The sequence below is a fragment of the Rhinatrema bivittatum genome, chromosome 3, assembly GCF_901001135.1.
Source record: "Rhinatrema bivittatum chromosome 3, aRhiBiv1.1, whole genome shotgun sequence".
NCBI lineage: Eukaryota > Metazoa > Chordata > Amphibia > Gymnophiona > Rhinatrematidae > Rhinatrema > Rhinatrema bivittatum.
Genome location: NC_042617.1, coordinates 409,498,511 through 409,519,045, shown reverse-complemented (window position 1 = coordinate 409,519,045; position 20,535 = coordinate 409,498,511). Strand labels below are relative to the sequence as shown.

Sequence of the window (20,535 nt, the reverse complement as noted above, 5' to 3'; positions counted from 1 at the left end):
TTGCACTGGCCTATTTTGCCTAGCATTCTAGCTGCATGGCCTATTTGGCCTTCTGTCTTGCCTTGTGGCTTACTCGACCTTCCAGCTTTATCCTGTGGCCTTCCAGACTTGTCCCATAGCCTGCACGGCCTTCCTGCCTTGCCTTAGGGCCTCCTCAGCCTTCTAGCTCTGTCCTCTGGCCTTCTAGTACTTCCTTGCCATGCCTTGGCCTTCGGGCCCTCTCAATTCCTTGTCTTGTCTAGTCCTGTCCAGTCCTTGTCTCATCCTGTCTAGTTCTCCCTGTGGCCCCAGTTTCCATTGGGCCTTCTGTGTCTCCAGTCCCAGGCCTTACCCTTGATTCCAATTCCTGGCCTTGTCTCCAGTTCTCAACCTTTTCTAATTCTCCATTCCCCAGCCTTGCCTAATTCTCCAGTCCCTGGCCTTGTCTCCAGTCCAGCCCTGTCTTTAGACCACACTTTGCTTCCTGTTTCAGCCCTGTCTCCAGTTCCAGCCTATGCCTCCTATTCCATCCCTGGCTTCAAGTTCTAGCTCGTTTCTGCTTCCTGTCTCATTGCCTGTCACTGCATTGTCTCTGATGCCTGCTATACTCCAGCTGCAGCCTTACTGACCACCAGAACCCAAGTGCAGGGAAGTGCAGGGAAGGTGGCTGGTCAGGCAGAAGATCCTGTCCAGCCTTATCTAGTATCTGGTCCTGCTCCTGCAGGGGAATTCCTGTCCCCAAGCCATGACAGAAATGAACATCAATCACAAGCCAGGCATGTTGGATACAGTCTCAATCTCTTACTTTTATTGCTAGTGCTCTTCTTAATACTTGGATTGTGTGAAAGAGAGCTTCCTTTTGGAGTTCATAGGATGTAATATGTAAAGGCAACATATCAAGAATTGTTTTTGTATCATTCTGCCACAGTTTCTTAGTCTTTGATACATTGTACAGAATAATCAGTACTGACATTTCTGTTAGCAATATCGCTCTTGTGTTTTTCTGCTTTGCCACTGTCTGATTTTCTAGCATTGTTTGGATGGCTTGGGAATGTCCAAGAGATTACAACTTTTTTTCACTGCAGTTCTTTTTGGGTTGTGATCCCATAGATTTTCTGGTACTGCATTGTTGGTTTTTACACAGTTTCCAATGGATAAACTGTGGTACCTTATTGTGTACCGGCCTTCTGACATCGGTACATCACACCAAGTGATGAGATGTGCAACTGTTTCCAATTCTTACAAAATGTGTATTTGTCTGGTTTGCCACTAGTTTCTATGCTGGTTGTAAAACAGCTTGTCCATAGTCCACTGTCCTGTGTTGCGATCATCAGTCTCTCATCCTTAAGTTTTAAGTTCACCTCTTCTTAGCCATTCCTGTGTCAGGTTTTCATCCATTTGTAATTGCTGAAGTAACTCTATATTTCCTCCTTTATTTGTGCTTTCACCAATTGTTTTCTTGTTTGCTGGTCTAGCTCTTTAAAGAGATTTTTCTCTTGTTTTGCAAATTCTGTTGCTTCTTTCTCCAAATGTGCTGGAAGATTTTCACACACTTTTTTGTGGTCATTGGTATGCTTATCCAAGTTTAAGGATGGAAAAAAATACTTGCCGTTTACCTTTGTACTGAGCACTTTTTGAGTATTTGGATTTGCTGCTGTTAGTATGCCTGGGGGTCTATAATGGTAGCTATATATGTTGTGATGTTTTACTGAGCACATAAGTTAGTCTCTGCTCAAAAGAAGTGGTATAAAACTATAAGGCAACAGCTATGGAGAAGAAATAGGGCTAACAGAAGCTAAGATGGCCGCTGGTAGCACTACATATCCCAGATTCCATGATATATAAATAAATACATGAAAAATGAAATGAAACAAGCAAGCAGGGGCTGAGTCAGGATGACTTAGCAGTCTGCCAGTCAAAGGCATGAGGTGCTTTAAATAAGCACTGGAAATAAGGATCAAGAGAAAAGGAGGAGGAGGAGAACAAGCTGTACAGAGCCACTTCAGCCATATAATGAAGGAGCTTTCTGAGGAGCCAGAACCTATATAGGGAATATAATCAGCATTTAAAGCTAAGTTTAGTTTTGAAAAGCATGTATTCTTCTAATTAAGGCAGTGCTAGGCATGGGGAATAAAGAAATAGATTTTGGGATTAGATGCTAGGGGAAAGGAAAAAATGAGGAGGGAAAACCTTAAGCTAAATCATGTTGACATTTATTTTGTGATTAAAGAATGAAGTACTAGTATCTGTGTGAGAGCTTTGTTCCTGCTTCACTGAAAAATTAAAGTTAATTAGCTTAAACTAGAGGTTGCCAGCTGTGTAAAGAGATCCCACAGAAGTGAGCCTATCTTAAGTGAAGCAGTGCATTCAACTCTAATACAGCATAAATTGCCCGAAGAGATTGTTAACTGTGCTTACTTGTAATAGATGTTGAATTATAATAAGTAGTAGAAAATCATGCTCCTGCCTATCAGGTGATTAGGAGGGTAAGAGTTTGTAGAAGAGAGCGTCAAAGAGTGAGAATTATTATCAGTAAGCAAGTAGCAACAGCTTTTTTTTTTTTTTCTTTCTCTGACCTTGAAGAATGTATATGAATTGACAATGGTTTATTTAAATCCTGTTGAGAATTCTAAGGATCAGATGATTTTGTTGTTGGACGCGCCAATTTTATAACATGGGCGCGCCGGTGCATGCATGTTATAAAATCTGGTGGCCACGTACACATGTGCATCAGATTTTACAATCCGCACACGTATGGGTGGGGGGGGGGTTAATTTTTGAAAATGACGTATGGTGACGCAATCAACCTTCCCCAGTTCGCAATTAAGGAGTGGACTGGGAGGGAACTTCCAAACCCCCCTACCGAAAACCCCTCCCTCTCCTCCCCACCCCCAAACCCGTCCCAGTGACTTATTTTTTTTTAATTTATTGCATTTCAAAATACATTTAAGCAAAACTTGAAAAAGAAAATAATTGGCATACAAATATATACGAAGATAACCTATACAGGCCAACAAATAGAAAATTCAATATATAAAAGCTTATTAATGCCAAATAATAATCCAAGTTCTCAAATTTGGGATCCAAGCACTATGCCCGAAGAAATTACAGGTATAAGGAAAAGACTTGCTTACAAAGGGGGTATCATAAGAAGGTTAGTTTACATTTCAAGGTAGAATTCCTTCCACATTTAACCCTTTATCAACAAGAAAATTAGGTAATTGAGATGGGTGAAAGAAAATATAAGAAACTTCATTATATTTTATAAGACATTTACACAGGTATTTCAGAATAAAGAGGGCACCCAATTGCAGAACTTTAGGTCTCATTAAGAGAAATTATTTCCTCTTTTTTGTGTATTTCTAGCCAGGTCCAGGAAAACTTGAACTTTAAGATTAAGGAATAGCTCTGAGCGATGTCTAAAAAGCATCTTAAGAGTCAACATTTTTTTTGTTTTACTACTTATTGCTCCCCTGGAGCAGAAGTAGTTTGCGCGCTTTCCCAGGACAGTGGCTAATGGCCGCTGTCCCTGCCTGCCCCTTTCTCAGGGCCCGGAACTTGTGCGCATATCGCCAAATGCGGAAATGGTGATTTTTTATGCGTGTGGCCGATTTAAAATTCATCCGTATATGGGTAGAAGTGATGTTAGTGTTTTTCTTTGAGTAAAGAAAAGTAGAGCGAGCTAGGGTGAAATTTTTAAAGACACTGTGGGAACCAGGATAATTTAGAATCAGAAGATGGGATCTAACAAGAGAGTAGGCAGAAAGTGAAGTATACACACTGTGGACTGCTTGGCTAAGGAAACTCCTTGCACTTTGAAATGCAGAGAGGTATTATTAGACACTAGGCTAGAGGCTCAGTAAAGGGAGAAAGGCGATAAGCCTGGATCTCTAGACTTCTGTCAGCCTGGATGACCTATTTTGTTCTAGTTTAGGATTGTCCTCTGAACCGGCCAAGATTGCAGACAGCTCCCCCTAGAGACCATAAATAGTCCTAACATTCTGGGTCCCTTTGGCAATATGTAATATATTTCTAGAAGATCCATCCCATTTAGAGCTCTTGAGAGTATAATCTAAGAACTTAACATAAGAAAATGCCATACTGGGTCAGACCAAGGGTCCATCAAGCCCAGTATCCTATTTCCAACACTGGCCAATCCAAGTCACATGTTCCTGGCAAGTACCCAAACATTACATAGATCACTAGCTACTATTGCTTATTAATTGCTGTAATAGCAATTATGGATTTAACCTCTAGGAACTTATCCAAACCTTTTTTAAACTCAGTAACACTGACTGCTGAAACCTCATCCCCTGGCAGTGAATTCCAGAGCTTAACTATGCGCTGAGTGAAAAATAATTTTCTTTGATTTGTTTTAAATGAACTACTTGCTAACTTCATGGAGTGCCCCCTGGTCCTTCTATTATCTGAGAGGGTAAAATAACAGATTAACATTAACTTGTTCAAGTCCTTTAATAATTTGGTAGACTATCTTATCCCCCCTCAGTCGTCTCTTCTCCAAAATGAACAGCCCTAACTTCTTTAGCTATTCCTCAAAGGGCAGCCGTTCCATGCCCCATATCATTTTGGTTGCCCTTCTCTGCACTTTCTCCAGTGCATCCTTTTAGAGATGCGGTGATCAGAATCACACACAGTGTTCAAGGTTTGGTCTCACCATAGAGTGAATCAGAGGTATTATGACATCCTCCATTTTATTTTCCATTCCCTTCCTAATAATTCCTAGCATTCTGTTTGCTTTTTTGATCGCCACAACACACTGGGCCGACGATTTCAAATTATTATCCACTATGACGCCTAGATCTCTTTCCTGGGTGGTAACTCCTAAGATAGAACCTAACATTGTGTAACTACAACAAGGGTTATTTTTCCCTATATGCATCACTTTGCACTTGTCCACGGTAAACTTCATCTGCCATTTGGAAGCCCAATCTTCCAGTCTCACAAGGTCCTCCTGAAATTCATCACAATCCTCTTGAGATTTAACTACGTGGCATAGTTTTGTGTCGTTCGCAAATTTGATCACCTCACTCATCGTATCCCTTTCCAGATCATTTATAAATATATTAAAAAGCACCAGTCGAAGTACAGATCCCTGAGGCACTCCATTGTTTACCTTTTTCCACTGTGAAAACTGACCATTTAAACCTACTCTGTTTCTTGTCTTTTAACCAACTTGCAATCGACAGAAGGACATCGCCTCTTATCCCTGACTTTTTAGTTTTTATTAGAAGTCTCTCAAGCAGGACTTTGTTGAATGCCTTCTGGAAATCCAAATATACCACATCTACTGGTTCACCTTTGTCCACATGTTTATTCACCCCTTCAAAAAAAATGTAGGAGCTTTGTAAGGCAAGACTTCCCTTGGGTAAATCCATGTTGGCTGTGTCCCATCAAACCATGTCTATTTAAATTTTTTGTGATTTTATTCTTTATAATAGTATCCATGATTTTTCCTGGCACAGAAATCGGGCTCACCAGGCTATACACTGATTCTTACAGATTACCTTATAGGAATGGAAGAGTTTTCTTGTTCCTATATCCAGTTTGTCAAGATCTTTATGGCCAAGTCTACGATTCCAAAGCTATCTGAAGTGTAGGGGTTGCAAACTGTTTCTTATTCCATGCTGTTAAAGAACTTATCAATATTCATTTCAATTTCCTGTAGGCTTCATTGTTTATCTTTTCTCTCAGTGATTTATGCTGGATTGTTGCACTTTTCTCTACTCCTAGATATTTATATACACCCTCCTGCTCAAGTTACTTTATATTGCAGTTTTCAGTCAGAAAAATATTTTGCTTAGTTTTCCTCTAAAGAAGACATTAAAGGTTCATGCTTGTTACTGTGTGCCCAATACATGCACACACATTTTCTTCTAAAGAAGGTCACCTTAACACATGTGCAGGCTAAATATCATCCTGATGTTATCTGAGAAATTCTTCACTAGATTTGCTTTGCTAAATGACTGACAGAAGCTGTAAAGCTTCACATCATTTACAAATAGGTGAGATGTTATCTGTGCTTCATTAGTACCTCCTGTTCCTATCCCCTCGAGCCGCCCCCTCTCCCTATTCCCCCTCCCCATCACCCCCCTCTCAGACCTCTCTGCAAAGGAGCCAACTCTGTTACCCCTGTGCTTTGCCTCAATAGAGCTCCTCTAGCTAATTTCCTTGGTTTATGGAGTGCCCCACCCACAAGATATAGTCCCTTTATCCCCTCTCTGTCTTGCAATCTCATTCAAAGTCTAACCACCTCTCACTCTAGACACTTTTGCTAATCTATTTTAAAACTTGGTATACCCCTAGATACCCTACAACAGGAGTCGGGAACCTTTTTGGCTGAGAGAGCCATGAACGCCACATATTTTAAAATGTAATTCCGTGAGAGCCATACTAACTACAACCCCCCACTCTCCTGACTCCCCCAAGACCTACCAAATTAATTTACTACAACCCCCTACTCTCCTGACGCCCCAAGACCTGCCCAATTAATTTACTACAACCCACCATCCTCCTAACCCCCCTCCCCCCCCAAGACCTGCCAAAAGTCCCTGGTGATCCAGCGGGGGTCCAGGGCTCGCAGACAAATCTTTAATAAAAAAAGTAAAAACCTAACAAAACCCCCCACCCTTCTGACGCCCCCCAAGACCTCCAAAATTAATTTACTACAACCCCCCACCCTCCTAACACCCCCCAAGACCTCCAAAATTAAGTTACTACAACCCCCGCCCTCCTGACCCCCCCAAGACTTGCCAAAAGTCCCTGGTGGTCCAGCGGGGGTCCGGGAGCGATCTCCTGGACTTGGGCTGTTGGCTGCCAGTAGTCAAAATGGTGCCGACGGCCCTTTGCCCTCACTATGTCACTGGGGTCGACCAATGGCGGCGGTAGCCCCTGTGACATAGTAAGGGCAAAGGGCCGTCGGCGCCATTTTGACTACTGGCAGCCGACAGCCCAAGTCCAGGAGATCGCTCCCGGACCCCTGCTGGACCACCAGGGACTTTTGGCAGGTCTTGGGGGGGTCAGGAGGGTGGGGGATTTTGTTAGATTTTTACTTTTTTATTAAAGATTTGTCTGCGAGCCAGATGCAGCCATCAAAAGAGCCATATCTGGCTCCCGAGCCATAGGTTACTGACCCCTGCCCTACAACATCAGTTCCTTTCTACCACCTAACATATACTGTTGCTTAACCGGACCAATCCATCTGTACCCGTGTACCCACTAATCTTTGCCCTTCGTTCTCCATAGTCTCTGAGCCTGTGTACCCCACGACCTAGGGTCAGCCCCCCCCCCCCCTCCTAACCTCCTACTCCTCCCCCCACATACGGCCAGGGCCACTCTCACCGAAATGTGCCATCTGACCATCCCCATCTTGCCCCACACCTGCCAGCCCAAAATCAACACAACAAACATTCATCCCTCTACCTCTCGCAAATCGCTAGTGCCCATCATGATTTCGCCCATCACCCAATTTCTAGGCCTAGCTTCCCTCGCCATATCCCTATTCAATGCACAATCCATCCTTAAAAAAGCCCTCATCCTCAACGACCTACTCACAGATAACAACCCGGACATATGTGCTATTACTGAATCATGGTTAAAAGATGCAGATCATGTTTTCATCAACCAGCTCCCCTTACAGACCTACGATATCTTCTCTATCCCACGACACAAGAAAAGAGGTGGTTTACTCCTAGCTGCTAAAAATACATCAACCTCAGACTCCAACCCTTACACCCACCCCCTAGATTAGAAATTGGGCTTTTTAAATCCAAAGCCCTACAGATCTGCCTCATCTACGCCCCCCCCCCAGGTCTACTCTAACATGACCCATCCCCCATCGTAGAATTTATAGCAGACAACATCAAGCCTGACACCCTTGAAGTCATACTCAGAGATTTTAATCTCCATGTGGACATCAGCCCTGCCACACCGGCATGTGAAACCCTCCTGATCATCCTCCAGGTCACACCCTCGACCTTCTCTTCGTTAACTCCCACATCACCTCATCCAACACCCCCACTGCCACCCCTATCCCATGGTCTGACCACTTCATTATCAACGCCCTCCTTACTGCCAACACCCCACCTAAGGTCTCTCAATCACAGAGTAAGACCATTGCTTTCCGTAAGCATTGTTCATCAGAGGATCTTACCCTTGCTTTTGACGAAGTAGATAAGAACCTGGTCCTCTCCAGCCCAGATACAGCCTTACAATCATGGAACAACATCACCACCAAGATAGCCGACTAAATCTGCCCCATAGTACACAAAAAAATTTCTTTATCAATTACAGACAAAAAACCATGGTACACTAAGGAACTCAAAAAGATCAAGCAGGACCTCAGATCGAAAGAGCGCACCTGGCGCAAACAACCCTCTCCGCACACAAAGCAATATACAAACACACACTGCACAATTACCGACAAGCTACTCTCCAAGCCAAAAGGGATTTCTACGCTGCCAAAATTCACGACTACCAATTCAATTCAAATGTTCTTTTCTCCTATGTTGCGGGAGCTCACAAAGTCCCCCCTCCCCACCTCCCAAGAAGGAAATACTAATGAAAAATGCGTAGAACTTGCAAAATATTTCCAGAATAAAATTGACAATATTCTCCTTTGATTCCTTACCAAGCCCTCCCCTACCTCTCCCCTACCTAACAACGGCAATGGAATCACTTTTCAGTCCTTTGCCATCACAACCACCCTGGAGTAAAAAAGAACTTTCTCCGATTAGTTTTAAATGTGCCCCATGCTAACTTCATGGAGTGCCCCCTAGTCTTTCTACTATCCAAAAGAGTAAATAACCGATTCACATCTACCCGTTCTAGACCTCTCATAATTTTAAATATCTCTATCATATCCCCCCTCAGCCGTCTCTTCTCCAAGCTGAAAAGTTCTAACCTCTTTAGTCTTTCCTCATAGGGGAGCTGTTCCATTCCCCTTATCATTTTGGTAGCCCTTCTCTGTACCTTCTCCATCGCAATTATATCTTTTTTGAGATGTGGCGACCAGAATTGTACATAGTATTCAAGGTGCAGTCTCACCATGGAGCAATACAGAGGCATTATGACATTTTCTGTTTTATTCACCATTCCCTTCCTAATAATTCCTAATATTCTGTTTGCTTTTTTGATTGCCGCAGCACACTGAACCGAAGATTTCAATGTGTTACCTACTATGACGCCTAGATCTCTTTCTTGGGTGGTAGCTCCTAATATGGAACCTAACATCATGTAACTACAGCATGGGTTATTTTTCCCTATATTCATCACCTTTCACTTATCCACATTGCATTTCATCTGCCATTTGGATGCCCAGTTTTCCAGTCTCACAAGGTCTTCCTGCAGTTTATCACAATCTGCTTGTGATTTAACTGCTCTGAATAATTTTATGATAGTTTTCTTTTACAGCTTTTCCTTTGATACTTTAGCTTTTGTTTTCTATTTGTTAGCACGCTGTGTGTGAGCCCTCTTGATTTAAATGTAGAGTTTGCAATTTAAAAATAGCAGTACATTAACTTTAGGAGTCCACCTAAATGTAGTTAGTCCTCTTATTTTTTTCATTTGCTTCTATGATCCCAGTTTTGCTGTAGTGGGTCCATGAACAGGTTCATAATGGCTTATAAAAGTACTGGGATGTTATCCTTATGCTCTTACTGACACCATCATTAGAACTAGCACTGAGCCTAAGGATGGGCAACTGTTTTATCCTGGGTGACATGCGACCATTATGAATTCTTCATCTTCCTTCCTTTCATATTTCAGTAGTAGTAGCTGCTTTGCTGAGATTTGGTCTGCATGTTATACAACAAGGTCACCACATGATGGCACTCTGCAAGACTTAGGGAAAGAAATTCTGTATTTAAGTCTTGCTGAGTACCTTCTTGTGGCGACCTCATTGTATAACATGTAGACCAAAGCTCAGCAAGGTGACCACTGCTGTTAAAGTATGAAAGGAAGGAAGAAGAAAAATTCATACTGGCCGCATGTCACCCAGAATTAAAATATGCTTAGCCTTAGCCCTCAGCACTAGGGCTAATGATGGTGGTAGCGATAATGTGGATTCTTCAGGTGATAATAACATGCTTATGTGATGCTCAGGCTGTGTATGCATATATGTGAGGGGAAAAGGCAATATTAAAACCCACTGGTGACAATAAGCCTTAGGACTTAGAAGAGAGACAAGGTGAAAGAGAGGGGGGAAGAGGGGAGACAGACTTTGAGAATGGCAATAGAGTTAAAAGGAGCTGATGATGAGCTATGCAGACAGCACAAGAAATAAATTCTACAATAAGTACTTAATGCCTCACTTACCATTCTATTAGCTATGCTTATATGTTTCTAGTTACCTAAAACTTCTTTTCATGTCTATAACAAGAGATTTTCTCCATTGATGCACAGGATTTGTTTTCATATTGGCTATACTAGGAAATGTACTACAACAGAGATTCCATTTGAAATAGTTGCCAAGCATCTAACATTGTTGGCTAGCTGGTTTTAGCCTTTTTTATATAGTATTTAATGGGAAGCAACAAGAAGCTTGAAAATGTAATAATTTGGACTTTAACAGAAAACAAAGCAGTTTACCAATTCCTGGGAAGTGTTTTGTGATTTGATCCATTCTGTAAATGTAATTTATTTGTCCATCCGTCAATATCTGTAAGGCTGCGTCCACTAAGAGAGACAGCTGGGATTTAAGGCTGATTCCATTGCTGTAGTTGGCATAGAAAGGTCAGCTTTTGAAAAACAGGATAGAATTTAATATTTCTTGAGTTATTTCTCCTCTACTGAGGTTATCTCTTCATTCCAGCAATCCTCTGAATTTGATAAGCTGACAAAGAATATATTTTGATTATTTGGGGAATGAAGGGAAAGGTGATGCAACTTAAAAGAAATTCTACTAGTATTGCATTCTGCTGATAAGAATTGGAGTTTATAGAGCTCTGAAGCGATTACATGAGGTAAAATGGGGAAAGAAATTGTATTTACAAAAGATAGGATGATGTTCCTAATAGGTGTTCAGAAAGGGCTATTCACTCTTATACTTTGCTGAACTTAACTAAAAATAACTTCATGTCAAAAAAGGCAGATCTGATTTAAGGAAAAGACATTTCTCTTTTACCGATCCATGTATAAATACTTTGCATTAAATTTTCCTGATGTAAGCATTTGTGCTGTGTCATTTAGGAACCTTTAATATGAACAATAAAACATAAGGAGTCTATATGATCACCTCTGCCAGCTACTTTAAATCTTCATTTGTAGCAGACGTTGCAACATGATTTCTTAAAATAACTGTTAGAAAATTAGAGGCCAATATTCAAATAAATGAGAGCCTAAATTTAGCCCCCTAAATTAAGGGGGCCTTTCAGCTCAAAATTCCCCTAAACTTAAGTGCTTACATTTAGGCTTGCTATTCATTTGCCTAGATTTACAGTCCTACGTTAGATTCTAGTGCTGAATTATTAATGTTAAGTAATCTAACCCTCCTCTTACTCTTCCTCTGTAACCACCCACTTTTTAGGATTTTCATTTAGGAGCATAGTGAAACAAGGGTCTTAAATTTAAGCACTCATCCCTAGGAAATGTTCAAGAGGGACAATTTAAGAGCCTGACTCTGAAAATTAGGCACTTAAACCCTTTCAAAATGGATCTCTTAGCATTTGGATGTATTTTCATTGAACAGCAGTATCCTTGTCCAGATTCTAATGTAGCATGCTGCAAACGTAGGACTTCATTTACTAAACACATTTCCCAAAGACATAGAATGGGAGAGAAGCTTTAGTAAATCAGGTCCTTAATGTATTATAATAATCACTGTACCTTGGTTGTAGTGGTGCCATCTTTGGCCTTGTGGTCCACATTTTATTATCCAATATTATGAAATATTTTTTAAAGGTTAATGGCAATATATACAGTTTTGTTCAGAATGAGTAATACTTTCCTTTTTATTTTCTTTCTCAGATTTTGGAATTAGTTAAGGGTATGCATTACCAGCTTGCCTGTCAGAAGTACTTTGAGCTGACACACAATGTAAGTACATGCTTAATTTTTGTCATGCAATAATTAAGGTTGCTCTATGTGTCTCCAGGAAGGGCCCTGGAATTCATTCATGAGACTCTAGAGGCTCTCTCCATTATCACATCCATCATTAGCTGTCATACCTTGTTAATTTTTATGAGTTAATTATATGGTCTACATAGGGTCTTTGTCCTGTGTGTTCAGTTTGAGAGTTTCTTTGTGTGTTAATATAATGCACAATAGTCCACCTTGTTGCAGATAATTTCATGCATAAATGCATATTTCACAAGTAGTGAAGCTAACTGTATGTTTAAGATTTTTTGGTGCTTTGTTGTGTGGTGTCCATTGTGTATCTTGAATATATTGGAGTCAATGGTGAATATAATTAAAATTGAAATCACCAATGAAATCTAATTAGTTTTATTGAAAGATGAAAGCCATCAGTTGCAAACATAGAATTGACATTATCTGCATTCATTTATTGTGACTATTTTCCCTAAAGGTTTCAGTATCTAATTTGCTTGCTTAACTTGAGGGCCATTTTATTTTTAATCACATTATTTTAATCACATTATTTGCACTTCATGTTTAACCATGACTCATAATTACAGACTAAAAAGGACCAAAAGCACCTCTCTTTTTTTTGGTTATACAAGAAATTCTTTTTGAATTTATCCACTGATATGACCTCATATAGGCATTTTTTGGAGCCAATTTGGATGAGTGTGCTGCATAGCAAGTAGTATATTTCGCACTACCACTCAATATATAATCATAGGTCATCTAACGTCAATTTTTTGATTTTTTCTGTGCTAGTTTCACCATTGTTTGTGCTCATTTCATCATCATAAAACTTCTTATATTATTACTTTTTAGCACAGAAAAAATCAAAAAATTGACGTTAGATGACCTATGATTATATATTGAGTGGTAGTGCGAAATATACTACTTGCTATGCAGCACACTCATCCAAATTGGCTCCAAAAAATGCCTATATGAGGTCATATCAGTGGATAAATTCAAAAAGAATTTCTTGTATAACCAAAAAAAAGAGAGGTGCTTTTGGTCCTTTTTAGTCTGTAATTGTGTATTGGCTGAACCCTCCAAAGAAAAAATTAGAGAACCTTTTGTTATCTGTAACCATGACTCATATACATTCTCAGATGCTACAAGTTTTTTTTCCTGTTTTTTCTAGATATTATTTTGTAGTTAAATAGGAGCCATAAGTTTTCAGTGCTCTCCATTGGGTACACTGAAATGGGTTGAGGTATTTTACTCTGTAATCCTGTGCATTGGGGCAGACTCACCTGCAAGGCCAACTGAGCCACATAAACCTCAAAAAAACACAATGCCCATACCAAAGTTTTGCTCGGTAAAAAAAAATAGTTTACTTAAAAAAAAAACAAAAAAAAAACCCAGTTCAACAAGATAAACAAAGTTTCACAGTTCTCAGTCCAGTACAGTAAAAACAGCAGAAAAACAGTTCCGATCTCAAAATCATAGTCCATACTTTCCCATAAAAAAATGTTCCGCTGGAATACAGAGGAGTCTCTCTGGAACATCAATCGATTGGAAGCTCGGGCGATCCGGTTGACGTTTGCAGTTCAGCAACAGGCTGCAGGGTCAATCGATCCGAATAATGTCGGACAATGCAACCACTGTGGCTTACATCAATTGGCAGGGAGGAACCAAGAGCCAGCAAGTGTCACAGGAAATAGATCAGCTTATGGAATGGGCAGAAGTACATCACCAGATGATCTCAGCCTCACACATAGCAGGAAAAGGAAATGTAAGAGCAGACTTTCTTAGCAGGCAGAGTCTGGACCCAGGAGAAGGGGCCTTATCAGATGAGGCATTTCAACTGATTCTGGATTGCTGGGGTCTCCTGTTCCTAGACCTCCTGGCAACTTCTCACAGTGCGAAAGTTCTGCGTTCTTCAGTTGCAGGAGAGATCCGAAGTCATTGGATATCAATGCCCTAGTCCTGGAGTGGCCGTAAGAAAAGTTGCTATATGCCATTACTCCATGGCCCATGTTGGCAGATTGATCCGAAGGATCGAGCACCACAGAGAGGGATGGTGGTCTTGGTTGCTCCAGATTGGCACAGGAGGCCGTGGTATATGGATTTGCGGCAGCTTCTGGGGGACTCACCCCTTCAACTTCTAGCACACAGGGACCTGCTAAGTCAGGGTCCAGTTCTTCATGAAGATCAGACTTAGTTTTGTTTTATGGTATGGCCCTTGAGAGGGCTTGATTGCTTAAACATGGATGCTTGGTGGCAGTGATTTCCACTTTGCTTAGGACTAGAACATTCTCCATTTCCTTGGCCTATGTGCTAGTTTGGCAAGTGTTTTTGCGGCCTGGTGTGAGGATCGAGATACTCTTTTTCATTTGGCCAAGATCCTACTCATTTTCAAATTTTTGCAGGATGGCTTGAATAAAGGGTTGGCCTTCAATTCCTTTAAGGTACAAGTAGTGGCTCTCACCTGTTTCAGGGGCCAGGTGAATTTTATTTATTTATTTATAAGTATTTATATCCCGTGCCCTCAGATGTTCGGAGCAAGTCACAATGAACATAGATAATATTGCTAATCAGGCGAAGTTAAATTAAAAATAACATAAAAACTAAGCTCTGGACACAGAAGTTAAAAAAAAAAAACACCAAAAAAACCAAAAGCAGGATTTGGGAAATAAAACATAAATATTTTATCATGATAACATGATCAAATAAAATGCCAGAGTAAAGTAAATATATTGGGAAAAGGATCATAAAATGAAATAAAAAATTAATTTTGGGGAGTTGGTAGGTCACAGAATTCTGGAAAGGCTTGTTTAAAGAGATAATGTTTTAATGCTTTTTTAAAACTCTTTGGAATTGGAAATTAATCTAAGGCTAGAAGGTAAAGTGTTCCATAGAATTGGACCTGTAATTGAAAAGGCACGTTCATGTGTTATATTTAATCTAGTGGATTTGGTGATGGAATTTGTAACAGTAATTGATTTTTTGATCTTAAATTTGTGCTAGGAGTGTATAAGTGTAGAGTTGCTGATAACATAACCATGAATTGTGATTATTATGAACAAGATTGTGTATTATTGTTAGAGTTTTACATTGAATTTGCCTTTTGATGGGAAGCCAGTGAAGGTGGAATAGGACTGGTGATATGTGTTCATGTAGCTTATGGTTGGAAAGAAGGCTTTCTGTTGCATTTTGGACAAGTTGTAAAGGACGTAAAGAGATTTGTGGTAATCCGAGATAAAGGGAGTTACAGTAGTTCAAGCCTGTTAAAATTAGGGACTTAAGTACTGTATGGAATAGGGATGAATCAGTCAGAAGATGTTACGGGAACTGGTCACGGAGGCCCACAGCCGGCTCCCTTCACTCATTAGCGCAGCCTCCAGCTGACCGGACCCAGATGCGTCACGGCAGCCGGGAACTACTGCAGGCTCGCTCTGCCCCATGCCTTCCTCTCCGGCTCTCTAATGCTGTCGCTGTGACCCATCCAGGCCGCTGCGGGGATGCCGCCTGCCGACCAGGCCGCGTTCAGGCCCCGCACAGTCCTTACAGCTAACCCCTGGGCTCCCAAGCGCGCATGCTCGCCACATGACCCCTTTTCAGGGTCACCCGCAGGAGGGGCTTGGACTCCTCCTCTTAGGCCAGGCCTCAGGCTATTTAAGGCAAGGCCTGCTCCTGTTTGTTCTTGGAAGCTTCGCTACATATTCCTGAGTTCCTGATTCGCCTGATGCCGCCTGCCAAGACCCTTCCCTACCTTACCATGAGATGCGCCACTTGCCAAGACCCTTGCCTGCCTGCCTGACCACGAGATATGCTGCCTGCCAAGACCTCTTGCCTGCCTGACCTCGACCAGTCCCTGAGACCCCATGTAAGTCCAACCGGCCCCGGTGCCCAAGGGCTCAACCTGAGGGGAACGAGGGCTGGTATTGGTGAAGCCCCAGTGGGGTCTCAGGCATCACCGGCCTTGCCTGCCGACGGTGGGCACCCATGGGGCCCTTCCCTACTGGTGGGACCAACTCCCTGTCGGTCCAAGGATCCATGCTCATAACACATAGCTAAGGCCATGGATCCGGCAGAGGCTTCTGCCCTACAGGCGATTCCGGGACTCACACAGAAAATCCTTGAGCAGCAGAAAGTCCTGGAATCCTTGGCAGCGTCTATGGAGCACCTTAATGCCTGCCTGGACTCAGTGGCCTCCACCTCTGCACAGGTCTCCTGCGTCTGGCTCTGCAGTGGCGGCCCCGGCACCTTGCCCGGTGATTCCCTTACCAGCTCCACCCCGCTATGCAGGCGACCCCCAGCAATGCTATGGGTTCCTCAACCAGTGTTATATGCACTTCTGTTTGCAATCTGCCCTCTTTCCGGATGACCTGACTAAGACGACTTATATTTTGTCGTTACTTGAAGGAAAGGCTTTGAACTGGGTATCACCCTTATGGGAGCACTTGGACCCCCTTCGGCTGAACCTTCCGGGGTTTCTGGAATGTTTTCGGGCCATATTTGAAAGTCCTGGTCGGCAGACCCAAGCTAGCACAGAACTCTTGCACATCCGGAAGGGCGGAAGCCCTCTGATGGATTACACCCTGGAGTTCCGAATGTTATCCACCGAGCTCTATTGGAGGAGCCTTGCCTCTGCGCCATCTTTCTGGACGGCCTCTCGCCCAAAATTAAGGATGAGCTAGTGGCATGGGATCTCCCTGCATCCCTGGATGCACTGATTGATTTAGCGGGCAGGATCGACCACTGACTATGGGAAAGATCCCTCAAAATCGCTGGAGTCAAAAGATGCTCCAATGGGCCCACTCGACCACACCCAGACTCGTCTGATTCTAGTTGGAAACATCTGCTGAAGAACCTATGCAGCTGGGTCTGGGGCCATTATCTCTGGAAGAACGCCAGCGATGTCAACGGGACGGACTTTGCCTATACTGCGAGGCCTCTGGGCACCTTCTGCTCCAATGTCCTGTGCGGCCATCAAAATCCAGGGCCTAGGGTTTGGGTAATTGCCAGGTTCTTGTGGCCTGGTTTGACCTCTGTTGGCAACAGGATGCTGGGCTTGATGGACCCTTGGTCTGACCCAGCATGGCAATTCTTATGTTCACTGGGGGAGTATCCCTAGCCTGATTTCACCGGTTCCCCCACTGACCTTGCCAGTGACTGTCGTCATACAGGGCCATGACATTTCTACCCTGGCGCTAGTCAATTATGGGTCCGGAGGAGACTTCCTTATGCAAGAGATCGTGGATCAGCTGTTAATTCCCACATGGCCTTGCCCCATATCACTTATGATTGCCTCGATTCACGGAAACCCTCTTCCCGGGAGGATCACACATATGACTGTTCCCCTGCAATGCCATATCGAACCGTGCCACCGGGAGCAAATTTCCCTTTACATCATCTGTAAGGTCATTCACCCAGTGGTCCTGGGTATCCCGTGGCTCCAGTTATACAATCCGCATTTTGATTGAACCTTCCTGCGGCTCGACCAATGGGGTCCCTCCTGTCATCAGACTTGTATCCTTGCAACCACAAAAATCTCCAGTAGTAATGGCTCCGTCGAACCTGCAGGGCTTCCGCTGCAATATACGCAGTATGTGGATGTATTCTCGAAGAAGGCAGCCAACATCTTGCCTCCTCATTGGGAGTTTGACTGCGCAATTAATCTAACTCCAGGCAATACCCCTCCGAGTGGGAAGGTGTACCCTTATCAGCGCCCAAAACACAGGCTATGACTGACTACATCCAAGAGAACCTACAGAAGGGCTTCATCCACCACTCCAACTCCCCAGCCGGAGCCGGCTTCTTCTTTGTGGGGAAGAAGGACGGCTCACTTTACCCATGTATAGACTACCGGAGTCTCAATGCCATCATGGTGAAGGATTGGTATCCCTTGCCTCTGATAACTGAGCTATTTGACCGACTACAAGGAGCCCATGTCTTCACTAAAGTAGACCGGGGGGCATGCAATTTTGTTCAAATTAAAGAAGGTGATGAGTGGAAGACGGCATTCAACACCAGAGACGGCCATTATGAATACTTGGTCATGCTGTTTGGCCTCTGTAACGCACCCGCCGTCTTCCAAAATCTTATGAACGAGATTCTCCGGGACCTTCTGTAAGTCTGTGTGGTCGTATATCTAGACGACATCCGATTTACTACAAAACTTTGCAAACCCATCGCCAGGACGTCTGCCGGGTATTGCAACGCCTGCAAGAGAACAACTTGTATGCCAAGCTGGAGAAATGCCTCTTTGAAAAAACCTCCCTGCCCTTCCTGGGGTACAAAACTTAGATTGTAAGCCCTCTGGGTATAGAGAAATACCTACAGTACCTGAATGTAAACTGATGTGATATCTCAGATCAAATGTAGGTATATAAAAAATAAAATAATAAATAAATATCCAAAATGTGGCTTCAGTATGGACCCTGCTAAACTCAAGAGTATTCAGGGCTGGCCACGACCTACGACCTTATGCAGTCTCCAACGGTTCTTGGGCTTCGCCAATTACTACCAGAGCTTCATCAAGAATTACTCTCGTCTGGCTGCTCCTCTGACCGCCTTAACCTGCAAGGGGGCTCCCATGATCATCTGGCTGGTTGAAGCCCTGTTTGCCTTTTAGGCTCTGAAAGACGCCTTCCTGCGCTGGCCATTCCTTCATCACCCGGACCCTAGACTTCCTTTTACTGTCGAGGTAAACGTGTCATCAGAAGGAGTAGGAGCGGTTCTGAGTCAATTCGATCCAGCCGGGTTCCTGCATCCCTGTGCTTTCTTTTCAAGAAAATTCTCTCCAGCCCAGTGAAACTAAACCATTAGTGACCAAGAACTCCTGGCCATTAAACTTGCTTTTGAAGAATGGCACCAATGGTTGGAGGGGGCCCAGCATCAAATAAGTCTACACAGACCACAAAAATTTGGACACCTGCAACAGGCTCAATGCCTCTCCAGGCCTGCTGGGCACTTTTCTTTACATGTTTTGATTTCGACCTGCGCTACCATCCAGTATCCAATAATCAACATGCAGATGTGCTTTCTCGCTCATTCTCTACCGAAGAGCAACCTGAACCAGCAAGACACATAACTGACCCAGCGCAGGTTATCATGACACAAACAGTTCCACCGGGAAGACAGTGGTACCCCGCAGACTCAGAGACCATGTCCTAACATGGGGGCATGACTCCCGTTCCGCTGGGTACCCTGGATGTGCAAGAACTTTGGCTCGATTGCAGCAGCTCTACTGGTGACCCAGTATACTCCAAGATGTCAATGTGTATGTAACTTCAATTCCCACCTGCGCTCAACAGAAGTCCCCAACCGGCAAGCACTGGGGTCTCCTGCAACCCTTTCCAGCACCCAGTGAACTTTGGACACATCTGTCAATAGATTTTCTAGTGGACCTACCTCCTTCTGGTGGAAATATTGTCATCTGGGTAACTGTAGACCGTTTCTCGAAAATGGCACACTTTGTCATCCTGTCCAGTCTTTAATCGACTCCCTGTTTAGCCCAACTGTTTGTACAGCACATCTTTCAACTCCACAATCTCCCTCCGCACATCACTTCGGATCGTGGCCCTCAGTTTACCCCCAAATATTGGCAAAGTCTTTGCAAAAAATTCCGTGTCATACTAGACTTTACCTTGGCATACCACCCACAAGCAAACGGTCAAGTGGAGCGGACCAATTGGACCTTAAACAATTTCTTCAGATGTACATTAATGCCCGCCAGGACGACTGGGCCGACTTGCTCCCGTGGGCTGAGTTCTCACACAACTCACACCCCTGCATTTCCACAGGGGCATCCCCTTTTCAAATTGTTTACAGCAAGCAATCACTTCCTCCATTACAGTTGCCCTTATCAGTTCTTTCTCCTGCGGCCCAGATGACAGCTGAGAAATTGAGAATTATGGACTCAAGTACACAATATGCTTCAAAAGGCAGCTACCTCAGCCAAAAGGTTTGCGGATCGCCATCGCCAACCTGCTCCCCAGTACCATCCAGGACAGAAAGTCTGGGTCAGCACCTGCCTCTTCCGGCTGAGGGTTCCATCCATGTACCTCGCACCTTGCTATATTGGGCCATTCTCCAGCATCTACGGTCTGTGACCTATCAACTCCGTCTCCCATCCTCCCTCAAGATTCACAATGCCTTCCACACCTCTCTGCTGAAACCTCTGGTACTGTCTTTGCCTTCCAGGAAAACCTCCGAAACCTCACAAGTTTCCACCGAGGAAGAAACCATCTATCGAGTGCAGGAGATCCTCGACGTGCGGTAAAAAGGTAGAAGATGGGAGCACCTGCTCTCATGGGAGGGCTTCGATCTGTAAGAGAACTCCTGGGAGCCTTCCGCCAATATCCTTGACAAAAAGTTAATTCAGAAATTCTACAGGGAGCACCCCAAGAAACCCAAAACCCCTTGGGGGGGGGGGTCTTAGGGGAGGGGGTACTGTTGTTATGGGAACCGGCCACAGAGGCCCGTGGCTGGCTCCCTTCACTCACCGGCGCAGCC

The 20,535-nt window shown here is 43.4% G+C and overlaps 1 protein-coding gene across 6 annotated transcripts in view; it reads left to right on the top strand.

Annotated features, from left to right (window-relative positions):
* Window positions 1–20,535, top strand: part of PRIM2 (DNA primase subunit 2) — a 608,800-nt gene that overhangs the window by 561,299 nt on the left and 26,966 nt on the right. For all 6 annotated transcript variants that reach the window (XR_003855666.1, XM_029595680.1, XM_029595675.1 and 3 more), the window contains one exon: window positions 11,962–12,030. Coding sequence is in view for 4 of the 6 variants with exons in the window: in XM_029595680.1 (XP_029451540.1) it covers window positions 11,962–12,030 (69 nt within the window). In the remaining 2 variants the exon portion in view is untranslated. Of the gene's footprint in view, window positions 1–11,961; window positions 12,031–20,535 lie in introns of those variants that run through there.